At 37.9% G+C, this 14,424-nt stretch overlaps 1 protein-coding gene across 1 annotated transcript in view; it reads left to right on the top strand.

The window, feature by feature from the left end:
* Positions 1-4,881: 4,881 nt before the first annotated feature.
* LOC145786468 (trafficking protein particle complex subunit 9-like) overlaps positions 4,882-14,424 on the top strand; it is a 21,283-nt gene continuing 11,740 nt past the window's right edge. The window contains exons 1-8 of the mRNA XM_082598131.1: positions 4,882-5,074; positions 6,160-6,352; positions 6,878-7,031; positions 8,115-8,320; positions 8,674-8,771; positions 9,339-9,473; positions 9,902-10,050; positions 13,956-14,076. Coding sequence (XP_082454257.1) covers positions 4,901-5,074; positions 6,160-6,352; positions 6,878-7,031; positions 8,115-8,320; positions 8,674-8,771; positions 9,339-9,473; positions 9,902-10,050; positions 13,956-14,076 — 1,230 coding nt within the window. The 5' untranslated portion in view covers positions 4,882-4,900. The remainder of the gene's footprint in view (positions 5,075-6,159; positions 6,353-6,877; positions 7,032-8,114; positions 8,321-8,673; positions 8,772-9,338; positions 9,474-9,901; positions 10,051-13,955; positions 14,077-14,424) is intronic.

Genomic DNA, 14,424 nt, shown 5'->3' with positions numbered 1-14,424 from the left:
CAAAAATAAGACATCGTACAACAGGTGCGAGCGAGCCATACAAAAACATCTTGCGGGCTGCATTTGGCCATTTCTCGTGAGCTGCATTTTGCTTGTGGTACGGTACTTTGGACAATGGACACCGCTGGTATAGGCAAATTATACTGTAAGCCGAGTAAATGATGAGACAATAATTGTGCTCCTTTTTTATAGGCTAATCAGCTACCGCAAAATGACTTTGGACCTTTTTGTGTACAATAGAATTACGCCAGGTTTGTAGCTGTGCGTTTTACATCAGATCATACGATTAACAATAAGCATTACGACTAACATTGCAAAGATTGTAAAAAATGTTAAGAAGATTTTAATAATAAGAAAATATTAAGAATGGTTGAATGTTTTTATTCGTAGGTTTCATTGTAGGCTATAGGCCTATATACAAAATGATTATTTTTCTTGAAAATTTAGAAAGGTCCGAAGTCATTTTGAGGTAGCTGAAGATGAATCTGGGTGTTAGATAGACATTGCTGCACCAAATCAAGCTATACCCACTTCCAAACTAGTCTAGATCTGGCTAAGTTTAAGTTTAATACAGAAATAAAAAGCCCCCCCCCCCCCGAAAACAGTACCTGTCATCAATTTTCTCTCGAACTGTTGGTTTTTGATTAAAAAAATCAAAAAAAACTCATCTGTCCCAGGCCCCCGCCCAGCTGATATAGATCCTCTGATTTGGCTTGAGTTGAGAAATAAAAAGTTCATTTACCAGAGTTGCCAAACGCAAAACGGCAGCTCAGTACCTGAAATGAATGTCAAAACTATTCAATCAATCAATCATTTTATTTTTTGTCATTAACGCGTCCGGGACGAAAAAGATACTAACTACAAAAATCGATATAAACCTACCAGCACGTTAACGAACGGGAAAAGATGGCAAAACCTTGAAAGGTTTAAAACGTGCCTGAATGAAAAATTATGTAGTAGGCTATATATCAGTAGTTAGCACGGCCACAAAACCCAAAAAAACAAATAGCAAAAAATAAAACAAAAACAGAGAAGCACACATGTAGTATTGAATGACAGTCTAATGAAAAGTGTTGTGGATTGAATTTGCCAGTTCCAATATTGATGTGGATGATCAGTCATAATAATAATAATAATAGGATGGAGAAAGAAAACCGGACATAAAAGAAACCCATCCTCAGGCAAAACGCAAAAGCCCATCCTCAGGCAAAAGCCCGTCAAAATCAAGTCGTTAAAAAGTCTTAAAAAACAATTTGATTCTGGTGCCAATAAGGTCCCAAGGCCCCAAATCTAAAAACATCTAAAAACAAGTTCCTTCTTCAAAAAATAAGGACTTCAAAACAAATACATTTGAAATTGCCAAGAAAAAAGGTTTGCTTTTTAATTTTGTTGTTTTTATGTTTTTTAAGACTTTGATATGTGGACAACTTTGCAAGGGAAAACATGCGAAAAACATCCAAGTGAAAACATGCGAAAAACATCCAAGTGAAAACATGCGTTCCATAACAGCGCTGAATGGCATTGGTGTGTTGTCTTGTATTTCAAAAACAAGTCTTGAAAACGTTTACTCGGAAAGGTATCGCTGTTCCAAGCGTGCTGTGATGGTTTAGCATATATAAATCTTTTAACGAGTTCCTGTAGAAGTATGATCGCCTACAAAATTAAACAAGTTGAATGTCATGTTAAAACAGTTAAATCATTAAATGTATTTTTTTTGTTAATCAAAGTTGCAAGCTCTTGTTCGGGAAATTAAGAAATACTTTTCCTGTCCAACTCTAACCAATTTAGTTTATTGCGACGGGTGTCAAAAAAGGGATATTTTTCTGTCGTAATTTTTTTCTTCTTGTTCTAGAATCGTTCGGTCTGTTCTCTTTTGTTAGTTATAAACATGGTGTGTTCGTTGGATCCCTTTGTAGGTTAGATTTTTTTGTTTCAAGCGGACGTACAAAAGGATTGCCAGTTCCGCGGTGATCCTGCAGAATTGGACATTTTGTTTTATAGTCCCCTGAAAATTTGGGAGCAAGTCTTTTAGGCGCTGACAGTTAGGCGCTGGTCTAATAGGCGCGCACACTGTGGCGTCTGGATATTTAGGTGCGGAGCACTGTGGCGCCCGGTCATTTAGGTGCTATTCCTAGTAAAGTCTGTAGATTGTATCAGCTTGGCAGCTTGCCAGAAAATTATATCATGGCTTCAGTGAGTGAAGCTGCTAAAACCGGCAATGCTTTTCACACAAAATGTTACATTGAACAGAAAAATATATTGTTGTTTTATTGATTTATTATTGTTTTATTTGTTGTTAGTCCAGGTTTGCTTTGGTGAAAGCTTTATCAATAAATTATTGAAGCTTCCGAACATTATTGAGTTCATTTTTAGTTAACTCTTTCGCGACCACGGACGTATACACACGTCTTGGGATTTTTGCCATGATGACCAAGGAAGTATCCCTACGTCCAAGGTTAAAAGGTAGCCTATTTCAAGCAAAAAAATAATGTAAATGATGGCAGATCCATAGTCTTTGCCTGTCCTTTTTGGCTAATTAAAAAAAAATATTTTGGCGGTGCAGTTATCAGATGAGGACTTCTTAAAGATGGGGACACAGTGGATTTTTTTTCTTTCACTCATTGGAATTGGCAGTCAAAACTGGCTAGGCATTAGGCAACCCCTTACTTAGGAATTTCTCGATCAAAAAGACTGTAGGCTAAATTACGTAAACTTTTTGCTTAAAATTTTCCATATTTCTCCATAATCATTCTGCTGTACCTCCTAAAGCATTGCGCGCAGAAACGAAGTAAATCTTTCTCATGTGCAGAATTGTTTTGGCATTCGATTAAACTACATATATTTTCATATTATTGTATCATGCTTGGGTAGTAAAAATTATAATGAAGTACACTTTTCTGCAAATTTTTAATTCTTTTAGAAATTAGAAAAAAGACCTTTTGGAAAGTTGCTAGTTGTACATAGAATGTTTTAAATTTTATTGCAAAGCTTTGCATCTTCGGATAGCTGAAGATGTATGCTTTCATTTGATGTCAAGATTGTGCGTCTACGTCGATCACATGACATGTTTTTACCGCGTAAATACAACAGATTTGTGTGAAAAATGTCTGGTAATTTAGATTAAATATAAATTACTTCTGTTCGGGATGGATTGGCCATGTGACGAGAACGCGTAAGACGCTCTACTACTGTTCACATGAATACATTTCTACAGGGCATATAGGCTACACCTTGGCTACAAGTTGCAAGCATAATGGTGAGACTTCGCTCGTTATTAAACCTAGTCCGGGTTTTGACGGAAAACTAAGTTACTCTTCACTCAAGCCTACCGCCCGCTTGAGTACAGCCTACGGTACATTTTTTACTGATGTTTAGTTATTATTTGACTTAACTAAAAGTGAACTCAATCTCATACATTTTCGGAAACTTGAATAATTTATTGATAAAGCTTTCGCCGGCGCCAACCTGGACTAACAACAAATAAATGCTGAACACGCGCATTAAAAAAAACAACATGTTTTTCTGTTCAATATAACATTTTATGTGAAAATCATTGCCGGTTTAAGCAGCTTCACTCACAGAAGCCATAACATATTTTTCTGTTCGATATAACATTTTGTGTGAAAAGCATTTCCGGTTTAAGCAGCTTCACCCATATATTTTTCTGTGTAATATAACATTTTGTGTGAAAAAGCATTGCCAGTTTAAGCAACTTCACTCACTGAAGCCATGACCAACAACGCACACGCATTAACAAAACAATATATTTTCCTGTTCAATATAATATTTTGTGTGAAAAGCATTGCCCTACGCCCCTACCTGCCAAGCTGATACAATCCACAGACTTTACTAGGAATAGCACCTAAATGACCGGGCGCCACAGTGCTCCGCACCTAAATATCCAGACGCCACAGTGTGCGCGCCTATTAGACCAGCGCCTAACTGTCAGCGCCTAAAAGACGTGGACCCGAAAATTTAGCAGTCACGAGTGTTATGTATTTTAGTTTATTTGCATTGAAACGATGTACTTTGTTTTCGTTTCTCTCAGGTCTTCTCTTGCTTGATATTCATCCGCCTGCTTTTGTTAATTGGCACTTCTCGTTTCGGGCTTACTTTGCAGGTTTCCCACTATATCTTGGTTGTGCAATTTTATAATAAAACAGAATTCCAGTATGACTCTGATTGAATGAGCTAAAAACACAACAACGAGTTTTCAGCTTTTGATTCGTTTTGTTTCTTTTATTTTAAAGATAAATTTCACAAAATAAATGCGATTTTTAGTTAAAAAAATAAAATTGTTTTTTTACTTCAATTTGTGGAAATGTCAAAGTTTTTGGCTACTTTTGCGCTTGTTACAAATTGATTTACGCTAACACAGTGACTTGACTTGTGAATGATTTGGCTACTTTTTGGTGGCAGCAAGAAATATAAAAAATATCTGGCAACTTTGGTAGGTTATACGAATTTAAGTTTTCTGTTTCTGAAAGTCTGACTCTGAACTCCTACCAGGGTTGCCAGTTCTTGTTTTGCAGTTCCGGAAAATTTTAGCAGTCGCTGTTTTTTTCGTTTGGTTTCGTTCCATTTTCACCCAATTTTTTTTCGATTTTGGCCATATTTTGCGCGAATTTGTCTCAGGTTGGGATACTTTTGGGGTGACTTCATCACTTGTGACCATTGAGCTACCATACTTTTTCTGAAGCAATTGGGCTGGATTTGGATTTAAGATTTCGGTGTACTACCAGCATTCTGCTAATTTCTATGTTATTTTAATGTTTTCCTAAAAAAATGTAGAATTAAATTAAAAATCTGTGCTTAATTCTGTGTTGTGACAGACTGGGGTGTAATTTGGGCATGTAACACATTTTGTAAGATAAAAGGAAACATACATAACATTGTAAATATGAGTGTTGCAAATTATGAAGCAAGCATGTACAATCATGCTGAAATACTGATATGTGTTCAAGCGGAAGGTAATCTTCAAGAATCTGATTTAGAAGCTGCTTTGGTCAAAATCAAACGTCATTCAAAGCTTACAATTGCTGATGCTGGACGCACCATTTGTTTTAGATTTGAGGTTAGTTTTTGTTGTTGTCTTTTGCAAGTGTCCAACTCATTCATATCTCATGTGTTACGGTAGTTTTCACATTAATGCATTGGTTTGATGCGGTTTGATGCAATGGTGGGTTTCAGCCGGTTTGTGCAAACTTGTTAAATTGAATATACACCACGACGAGCCTTATGTGTATGAATTGTTGACATGCATAATTTTGCATAGGCTACGGTATGTCTTGACCTAAGTGTCTCCATTTGTATATTAGTTCAATACGCCATGCTTCTCATGAAGAAATTTATTGAAGTGTTTGAATCGTCACTGGTTTTGTAGAATTCATCTTGCTTACTTCATATTGCTTATGGCAGATGCTACCGTATTGTTTTCATGTCACCATCATCAACCAATTTTGATTATGCAGGCCATGAATTAACCCTCATCTTGAGTGTGTGGTCTTTATGTCGAGAGTGAAGCCTTCCTCTTCACAACTCGTGTTCTGTTCACGTCTAATAATAATAAGTCACTTGAGCACTACATCAAGCGCTCATCAACACACAAACTTAGTTAAAATAAAAGTTAAAAATAATAAAACCAAAAATTTAAAAAAAATGCAATTGATAAAATTCTTTCTTTTAGTAATTTGTATCCCTGATTAATTTTTACAGTTACCTTCCTCAAGTGTTATCCTCCCGAACCATAACCTTTGGGAATATAAAAGGGCTAAAAACATGTTCTCACTTTTCTCATCCAACCTAAAAGAAATTAATGGCATCGGCAAATTCTATCAAACTGCTTTTGCTTATGATTTGTTCAAAATAAAAGGTGTTTTAAAGTGTTTGATTTTAAGACAATATTCTTCATCTTAAACATAACTTTTTTAGCAAAGAAATTTGCTTCTCTTGAAAAAGCACTTGACAACTACTGATGTTTCAAAAGTAAAATACTCAAAATAAGTTGTTCTACCCTACTTCATACAAATGACCTGTACCACTACCAGCATTTAAAATGGCCAGAATTGAGCTTTAGTAAATACATTTTTATTTTGTGTTGAGGGCACATATTTTTCCAACTAGTTAAGTGTTAAGTTAATCATGTATATTGCAATGCAGCTTAACTCATCTCCAGAAAACAGCAAATGGGGATTTTTTCAACCTCATCGACGAGTTATGGGATTGATTGTTTTGGCTGGGTGCTCGACTGCAATGGATGTTGCACTTCTACATGAAAAGTTTCAAAAAAGGAAAGAAGCTTTTTCAGACTTTATATTTGATGCTAGATGTTTTGTGTTTGGAATAGAAAATGGTATGAAGTTCATCTCATAATTCTTTTATATTTTCATCTTTTTAATTGGTATTATTATTAGTGCATTGAAGATTTTTGGCAACTGACATCAACTGCATTTTCATTTAAACATATCTTCATTTTATTCATTAAATAAATTTTAATAAATATATATGTTTGCTGAAGTGATCTTAAACTGTATTCATATGTACTGTTACTGTAATAGCAATATATCTTTGAAGTTGGTAGAATGTTAATGTTCAGTAACATTTATTTTGTGTTTTAAAAGTTTAGGTATTTATTATGAGGAAGACATCAAAGTTAGTTGCTAGTTACAAAATTGTCAAATATGTTTTAACTCAATCTTTTCCACTTAAATAGGCTACTACTTGATATCATGTGACGGATAAGTATTCTTAACATTATCGATTTATCGTAAAAGTAACTGGAAAGGTTTTGGTGTGCCCAAAGTGGCAGTCAAATATGAACTTGGCCAACCATGATCCAATTTTACACACACAATGACCTTTTTCATGCTTTTTGCAGCTCTGAGCCACCAACACAGTAAAACTGAAGTTTTTCAATTTATTGACGTCCAGAGTTGGAAATTATCAGACAATGACATAAAGGAGTTTCTCACGTCTGTGTTTTATGTGTTGGAGTCGAAAAGATTGCAAATAGCTGCTGACAAGACTGATCGGTATGGGCCTGCAATCCTGCATGTTCATATGTTTCTAAACTTTGTGGTGAAACTCGTCATTTTAATTATATATCAAGCTAAAATATTTGTAGTTTTGAATGACTGATTAAGATCTTGATGATTGATTGACTATTTTGTGGTGCAAAACAGTGACAACAAAACACTAAAATGACCAAAGATATCTTGGGGTAACACTGGACACATCGCTCACATACCACCACCATTTGGTGTCACTGCGCAAGAAACTCACATCCAGCGCTGCGCTACTCAAGCGCCTGGCAGACTCTAGCTGGGGGGCTGGCAGGCTCTAGCTCTTCACATCCAACCCGCTGAGGTACGTAGCGAAGAAGCCACTCTGTCCCTCGGTCGACGGGCACTGGAGCCTAACCACCTTCTCTACCATAAGATCTCTGCTCTCCCAAACAAGCACCCCCGTAGACTAAAAACAAGACACCCATTCATGCCAGCCGCTCAACTTCTTATCAACAAAGCTGATGTACATGGCATCTCTGCGGCTGCTTGGGCGGACCATAAATGGAGTTCTGAATGGACGTCAACTGCCACCAGACTCTATTCGTTCATCCCCGACGCCGACACACGCCCCATCGGTCTAACACTACCAAGACAGGCATGAGTGCGCCTCAATCGTCTCCGTATGGGTATTTTCGGGCTTTTCCGCTCAACCATGCACCAATGGGGAATGGCCGCTTCCTCCTCCTGTGAATGTGGTGCCGAAGAACAGACCGCAGACCACATCATCAATGACTGCTCCATCTTCAAGCCACCTAACGGAGTGGAAGGTCTGCGTGTCATGGATGATGAAACCAAAGACTGGCTGCTCTCTAGTAGCCTTCCAGTGTAGTTCGGGAACATCGTGAATCTGGGGTGGTAAAAGGATAGACCCTCGGCCCCAGAGGCTCACATGACAACGACGACTAAAATGACACAGCATTCAAAGAAATCAAGCTTAAGAAGGAAGATAGTTAAATAAAGGTGCACTACGTCTTACAAAAAATTGAATAAAGCCTTGTTTACGTTTTTATTATCTTGTTTACGTTTTTATTAAGCATATTTTTGTTATAGACCACCACTTCTTACAACTCCTTTTGAAAAAAGCCAAGCCGGCTCATCTGACGGTGAAAGAAGTTTTCGCAAAAAATCTCTTGGCCGATGGAAAAAGCATTTAGCAGATGTCAGTCTATTGTCTGGTATGAAAATGGAAGCACTTCAAAACTACCACACTGCATTAGATCTGCTTGTATCCGCTAATGACCAAGTTTGGATTGGAGGTATGAAACATGAAAGTGTTTTTTTCAGTCATTTTCATTTTTCATATTTGAACTTTTGCAGTGTTCAGAGCAAACACATTCTAACTCGTTTAGTTGAGGACTTTAATGCGGTTTTGACTCTTGAGATTTCCAAACAATTTGTTGTGAGATAGCTGAGAATGCAGATGAACAGTAATTTTAACCATCTTAAATTTTTCTGTGCAATTTTGCCTTTCAGACAATTGAGTACTTTCTGTATGAATTAAAGCCATAGTTTAGGCGTATCATGACTATTTGCAAGCTTTTTAGATATGGAGTATTAGAAGCTTTTTATATCATTATCGCATGATTCAAGTAATTGTTGTGCATTTCAGGTGTTTTAGAGGGATTATGTGTCACCAGTGCCATTATACTATACGGGAGCAATACTTCTTTTCCAAAATTACCTGTAACTAAGCCAGAAAATAAACAGGTATTTCTAGAAATAAAGTCCTAAAATAACTCGTGCACTTTTTAACAGAAGATGAAATCTGTTAAAGTTGGTACATTTTTGTTTATATTCTGTTTATTTTTGTTTCGTTATCGACTTTCTAACACGCAGGAGTGAAGCACTTTTTGGCAAAACTATGTATAATGTGGCTTGATCTAGCTAGGTCTGCTCTTCAAAAGAAAACCTATTTCAAAGTCACAAACTTAGGATTTGAAAGAAATGTTTAGTTTGTTTGCTTACTGAGTTTGTTAATGCTTTAGTTGATGTCTGCGGGTAATGACAAAACTTACAGGCAACAATTTTTTTTGTTTGCAGTAATCTATAGGTATGCCAGTCTTATGACAACGATCAACTTTGACAGAAATGCGAGTTTCTGTTTTTTTCTTTGCACAATTGTACTGGTATTTCTCTCAACGCACATGGTTTATCGAACCATTGCTGAACAGTTTCAAGATTACAGTGTTTTGTGCAATGAAACGTGACAAATAACAATGAGTCACGAGTATTTTTTAACATCTTTTTTAAATGCAGTATCTTTTCAATCCCCAGATGTTGGATCCCAGAAATCTTGTCAGCTCAAAATTAGCTGGCGCACCCAGCAATGCAGATTTGGTAAAGTTCTGCATTCAAGCCACCGACGACTTCGTTGATCGGTACAAAGAAGCTGTCATCAACTACAGCCGAGTGAGTCATCTTTTTATTGTTGTTCTGGTGATGTTGTGTTGCAGAGGTTGATAGAATCATTTTTCTCGAAATAAGTGCGCCTTTTCGGAAGATTAATCCTGACAGATTTGCATACTTGTAGAGGCTTTAAGTCCAAGTGCATTTATGATGGCGATGGAGATATACTTTCCATTTGATACAAACATCAAACTGCTCCATTCAAACGAGTTAAAAGTGACACCACGGGTTGATTTAATCGAAATTTGAATGAAATGTTGTCTTTTGATTCCCTACATTGTTAGTGCATGTTATTTCACTGCTAAATCAATTCTGTTGTTATTACAAGATCCCTTCATCTTATGACTGCCAACGATCAGGGATTAAGAAATCGCGTAATTCTGTTTGTAGTTGTCGTTTAAAGGTAACCAATGTATGTTATGTTACCACAGTCTGAACATATGGGAACTATAGAGATAGAGGCATGCATCAAAGCTACCAAGATCATGGCTTTGATGAACAAGTCCATGCAAGCCGCTGAGTTCCTTCAGAATGCTGTTTACATTGCCCTAAAAGTGTCCGATGAAGAGAGAATAACCAAGTGAGTCTGACGTTGTCTCAGCTAGTAAAATCTGCTCTTTTTAAATTGAATCAACATCTGAAGAATATAATAATCTAAAAATCCTGATTTTGTTAGCTTGGGTGATATTACCGTAATTTTGTGGTTTAATTATTGTCGCCCCATGACAGAACCGAGGTTGTTTTTTTGTGCTTTTTTAATGTTTTTGCGATTTTGATTAACATTGCTGCACCGGTAACCTTAAGTCAGGACCAAGAACGTGGCCACTGGAGATTGGAAGAAATTGCCCTTCAATAACTTAATCGTAATACAAACCTCAAAAGTTTTATTGTAAACATGCACTTGTGTATAGAGAGAGATGGCTATCCCTCGTCTTCGAGGATGATGGTTTTCGTAATAAAAAGCGCTAACGATGAGTTCTTAAATAGATAATGAGTCCAATCCTGGCTTTAAAAGTTCGTTTACACTTGGGACATTTAAGATTCCTTGGAAGAGCTGGTTGTGGGTGTTTTTGCTGTTCTTTTCTTTTTTCTTTTAGCTTTTGAGATCTGCTCTTCTTCTAACGTAGCACCACCTTCATGGGTGGCAGTTCTCCAAAGCGGCCTATTCTCTGCGGTTTCCTCCCAGTTTGTGTAATTAATATTGCACTTTTTAAGATTACTCTTTGACAGTGAGTCCTTATGCCGCTTCTTTTGTTCACCTACCAAACGCTTACCTTTAGCCAATTCCGAGTAAAACATTTGCTTAGGAAGACGCTGATCTGGCATTTGCACTACATGCCCGCACCGTCTGACGGTACACGACAACTGGGCGAGACAAAGTGGGCGATACCCACTTGGGCGAGACCAGGTGGGCGACGAGACAAGTGGGCGACGGACCAGGTGGGCGACGAGTCAAGTGGGCGACGGCCAAGTGGGCGACGGACCAAGTGGGCGACGGACCAAGTGGGCGACGGACCAAGTGGGCGACGAGCCAAGTGGGCGACGGCCAAAGTGGGCGACGGAATCGAAAGTTTAGCCGTTCGGAAAAAATATGACTTTTAATTTTTACTTTAAAATACAATGGTTGATTTGTAGAAGGGAGGCAATGAGAGTTCTCACGCTGAGTTTCACGAAGCATTAGAAGCAACATTTTCATTATTTTTGTGTAATAGCGCTTTGCATTGTGACATCATCTTGTCACATTATTTTGCAATTTGCGGCGTCAGGGTTTATCGTGAAGCTTAAGATAAACCCCTCAGAAAAGAGACAAACGAATGGCCAAAGAGTGGTTGAAGTCAGTTATGAACGTTCCCTAACCGTTATCAAAGCTTGTCAGTATAAAATATGACTTTTAATTTTTACTTTAAAATACAATGGTTGATTTGTGGAAGGGAGGCAATGAGAGTTCTCACGCTGAGTTTCACGAAGCATTGGAAGCAACATTTTCATTATTTTTTGTAGTCTAGCATAGTCTAGTGATAGCGCTTGCTGTTTGATGTTAATTTGCATTGTGACATCATCTTGACACATTTGTTTTGTTTTGTTTGTTTGTTTATCTTTATCCTGCATTGCGAGAAAGCGGACTTGAGCGCTATGCATCGGTGTACGGCTTCCGACGTACACCTGACCCACGCTGCAGCCGACGGCAATGTCTGTTTCCGGTTGTCTACTCTATTTATGACTTAAATTTGGTACTACCCATTACTCGAAATCGATCACTGGGTAGAGGCAATTATCGTAAAGTTTCTTGCCCAGAGAAACAACAGCAAGTGCGGGTGGCTGGAGTCGAACATGCAGGCTCTCGACTGCGAGCCCAACGCGCTAACCACTCGGCCATTGCTGCCGACGTTATTTGCACATTATTTTGCAACACACAATCCAGTCTCTGAACATTATAAACACTTGCGGTAGGTCACTAGGTCAGCCAGTGGTGAGATCTTAACTACTAAGTAGCTGGTTTGGTAGGTACATGCATTAGACATTTGAATGTTTGTAGTGATTTTCAAGCGAAACAGAAGTTTTTGTTAGTTGTTCGAGTGTGTTATTGTTTAAAATACATGTAAAAACTTACATACGAATCATTAACTACGGAGATTAGCATAAATTTGATGCTCTAAAAATAATCCATTAAAATAAATTTTTTGACAGAATATCTAAAACTAAAGTTATATTTTCCAATTTTTAGGTCATAGACAAAATGGCCCTAGTAATAACTGTCAGTCACAATGTGTTCTGTAAACTGCTGATGCGGCTACGCAGCGTCTAGACTAGAGCATTCGGATTAAAGTTTTATTGGTACTTTCACATACAAAATTGTAAATGTAAGTTAATGGCAAGTCTCTATGAGACATTGGATTTTCCGCGCACATACGATTTATAGCGTCAAGAACTCTAATTGTGCGCTGTTTTTTTTTTTTCGGTCATTGACCGATTTTTTAGAAAAATGTCCGAAAAAAATATAGCCTAGCCAATTCGGTCAAAATGTGCAAACAAATATGTATATAGTCAATTCGGCCAAATGTTGCAAGGTTGAGTTTCGCTGATGAACGTTGAAGAAACGTTTGTCTGTTCCAACTTTTCTCAGGTTAAACACGACAACGTTTCTCAGCGAAACTTAATGTTGTAGCGAGTCAGAAAGTGCAAATTTTGCTTTGTATCAGCTACTTGAAAGGAAATATTCATCAGAAAAAATGATCGAAATAAATAAAAAATGACCGAATTTTTACAAGTCATTTCGGACAAATGACCGAAAAGTCTCAGCGAAAAAAAAAACAGATTGCGCGTGCTACATGTTACATGTTGGTGGCTGCAGGCTGCAGCGTTTTATTAGCATCGATGGTGACCGGAAGTTTTTGCAACATACTCCATCGATAATGATGTTTGAAATTCTTGATGATACCTTGGTCTGAAAGATGGACAGAAGAAGTTGTGTTTGCTGGAAATAAAACACAACTTCTACTTGCTTAAGGTGAGTTTTGTCGATGTTGTTGTTACGATAGCTGTTCAAGAGCTTTTCCCGTGCCTTCCATATCCGTGAAATTTGCGCCTGTGCCATATCAAATTTTGCTGCAACAACTCTCTGCGGCGTTTTCCTTTCTAACTCTTTGATTACAATTAGGCTACTCTTACTACCACTCTTTAACCTTTCGTTTGTTTCTTTTCTGAGGGGTTTCTCTGAAGCTTCACGATAAACCGTGACGCCGCAAATTGCAAAATAATGTGTCAAGATGATGTCACAATGCAAATTAACATCAAACAGCAAGCGCTATTACTAGACTACAAAAAATAATGAAAATGTTGCTTCCAATGCTTCGTGAAACTCAGCGTGAGAACTCTCATTGTCTCCCTTCCACAAATCAATCATTGTATTTTAAAGTAAAAATTAAAAGTCATATTTTTTCCGAACGGCTAAACTTTTGCTTCCGTCGCCCACTTTGGCCGTCGCCCACTTGGCTCGTCGCCCACTTGACTCGTCGCCCACCTGGTCCGTCGCCCACTTGTCTCGTCGCCCACCTGGTCTCGCCCAAGTGGGTATCGCCCACTTTGTCTCGCCCAGTTGTCGTGTACCGACCATCTGAGTTGGTTTTGAATAATGCGGGACTCAATGCTTGCTGTTTCAGCCTCTTCTAGCACGGTCAAATTCGCTCTTTTTCTTACCAGCTGATATTCAGAATTTTGCGCAGGCATCGTTGTTGAAATCTTTAAAGAGTTGTAACATGGCTTCGGAAGGCGGTCCAGGTTTCGGAAGCATACAGTAGTGCTGTGATACCTACATTGTAGACACTTTGTGTACACTTTGTGTACTACGTCTACTTGTGCAGAAAACGCTAAATGTCAATTGGATCGATTAAAATTTTGAAAAGCTATATTAGTATGAAGGAAGCGTAGCTCTTGGAAATTGAGGCGCTCCATCCAAAACCAGCACCATTTCTTTTTGTCTTCCAGGTACAGTGTATTAGCGGATTTGTACGCGGAGATAAAGTTTCATCGGAAGTCGGCCTTCTACAGAAGGGTCGCAGCCATGCAGTGTGTCGCCCCTTATCTTGACCAGCCAGACTGGAAGAAGGTTAGGCATGTTGTGACATCACTTTTGTGTTGTGTGCGCCAGTGGTTCCTAACCTTTTTCTTCACATAAACCTTTTTTTCCAATCATCATCCAAATTCGGTTTTGTCCCCACTAGTGGGTGTGGCCGATTCTTTTCTTGCAGCAACTGTTTCATTATGCGAATAATTTTCATACTTTGTAATTTCATTTTTATCCGATATATTTTCAAAAGTTTTGTTAAGAGTTAATAAAACTTTGTGGGCTACCAGAAAATTTTTGATGAACTTCCGAATCCGATGATTCACTTGGACTACGTTGAGAATCACTGATGTAATAATAACGTTTACAATTTCTTAATGATTATAATGA

This window comes from Aplidium turbinatum, chromosome 17, assembly GCF_918807975.1.
Source record: "Aplidium turbinatum chromosome 17, kaAplTurb1.1, whole genome shotgun sequence".
In the NCBI taxonomy this organism is placed as follows: Eukaryota; Metazoa; Chordata; class Ascidiacea; order Aplousobranchia; family Polyclinidae; genus Aplidium; species Aplidium turbinatum.
This window is presented reverse-complemented; position numbering and strand designations above follow the sequence as displayed.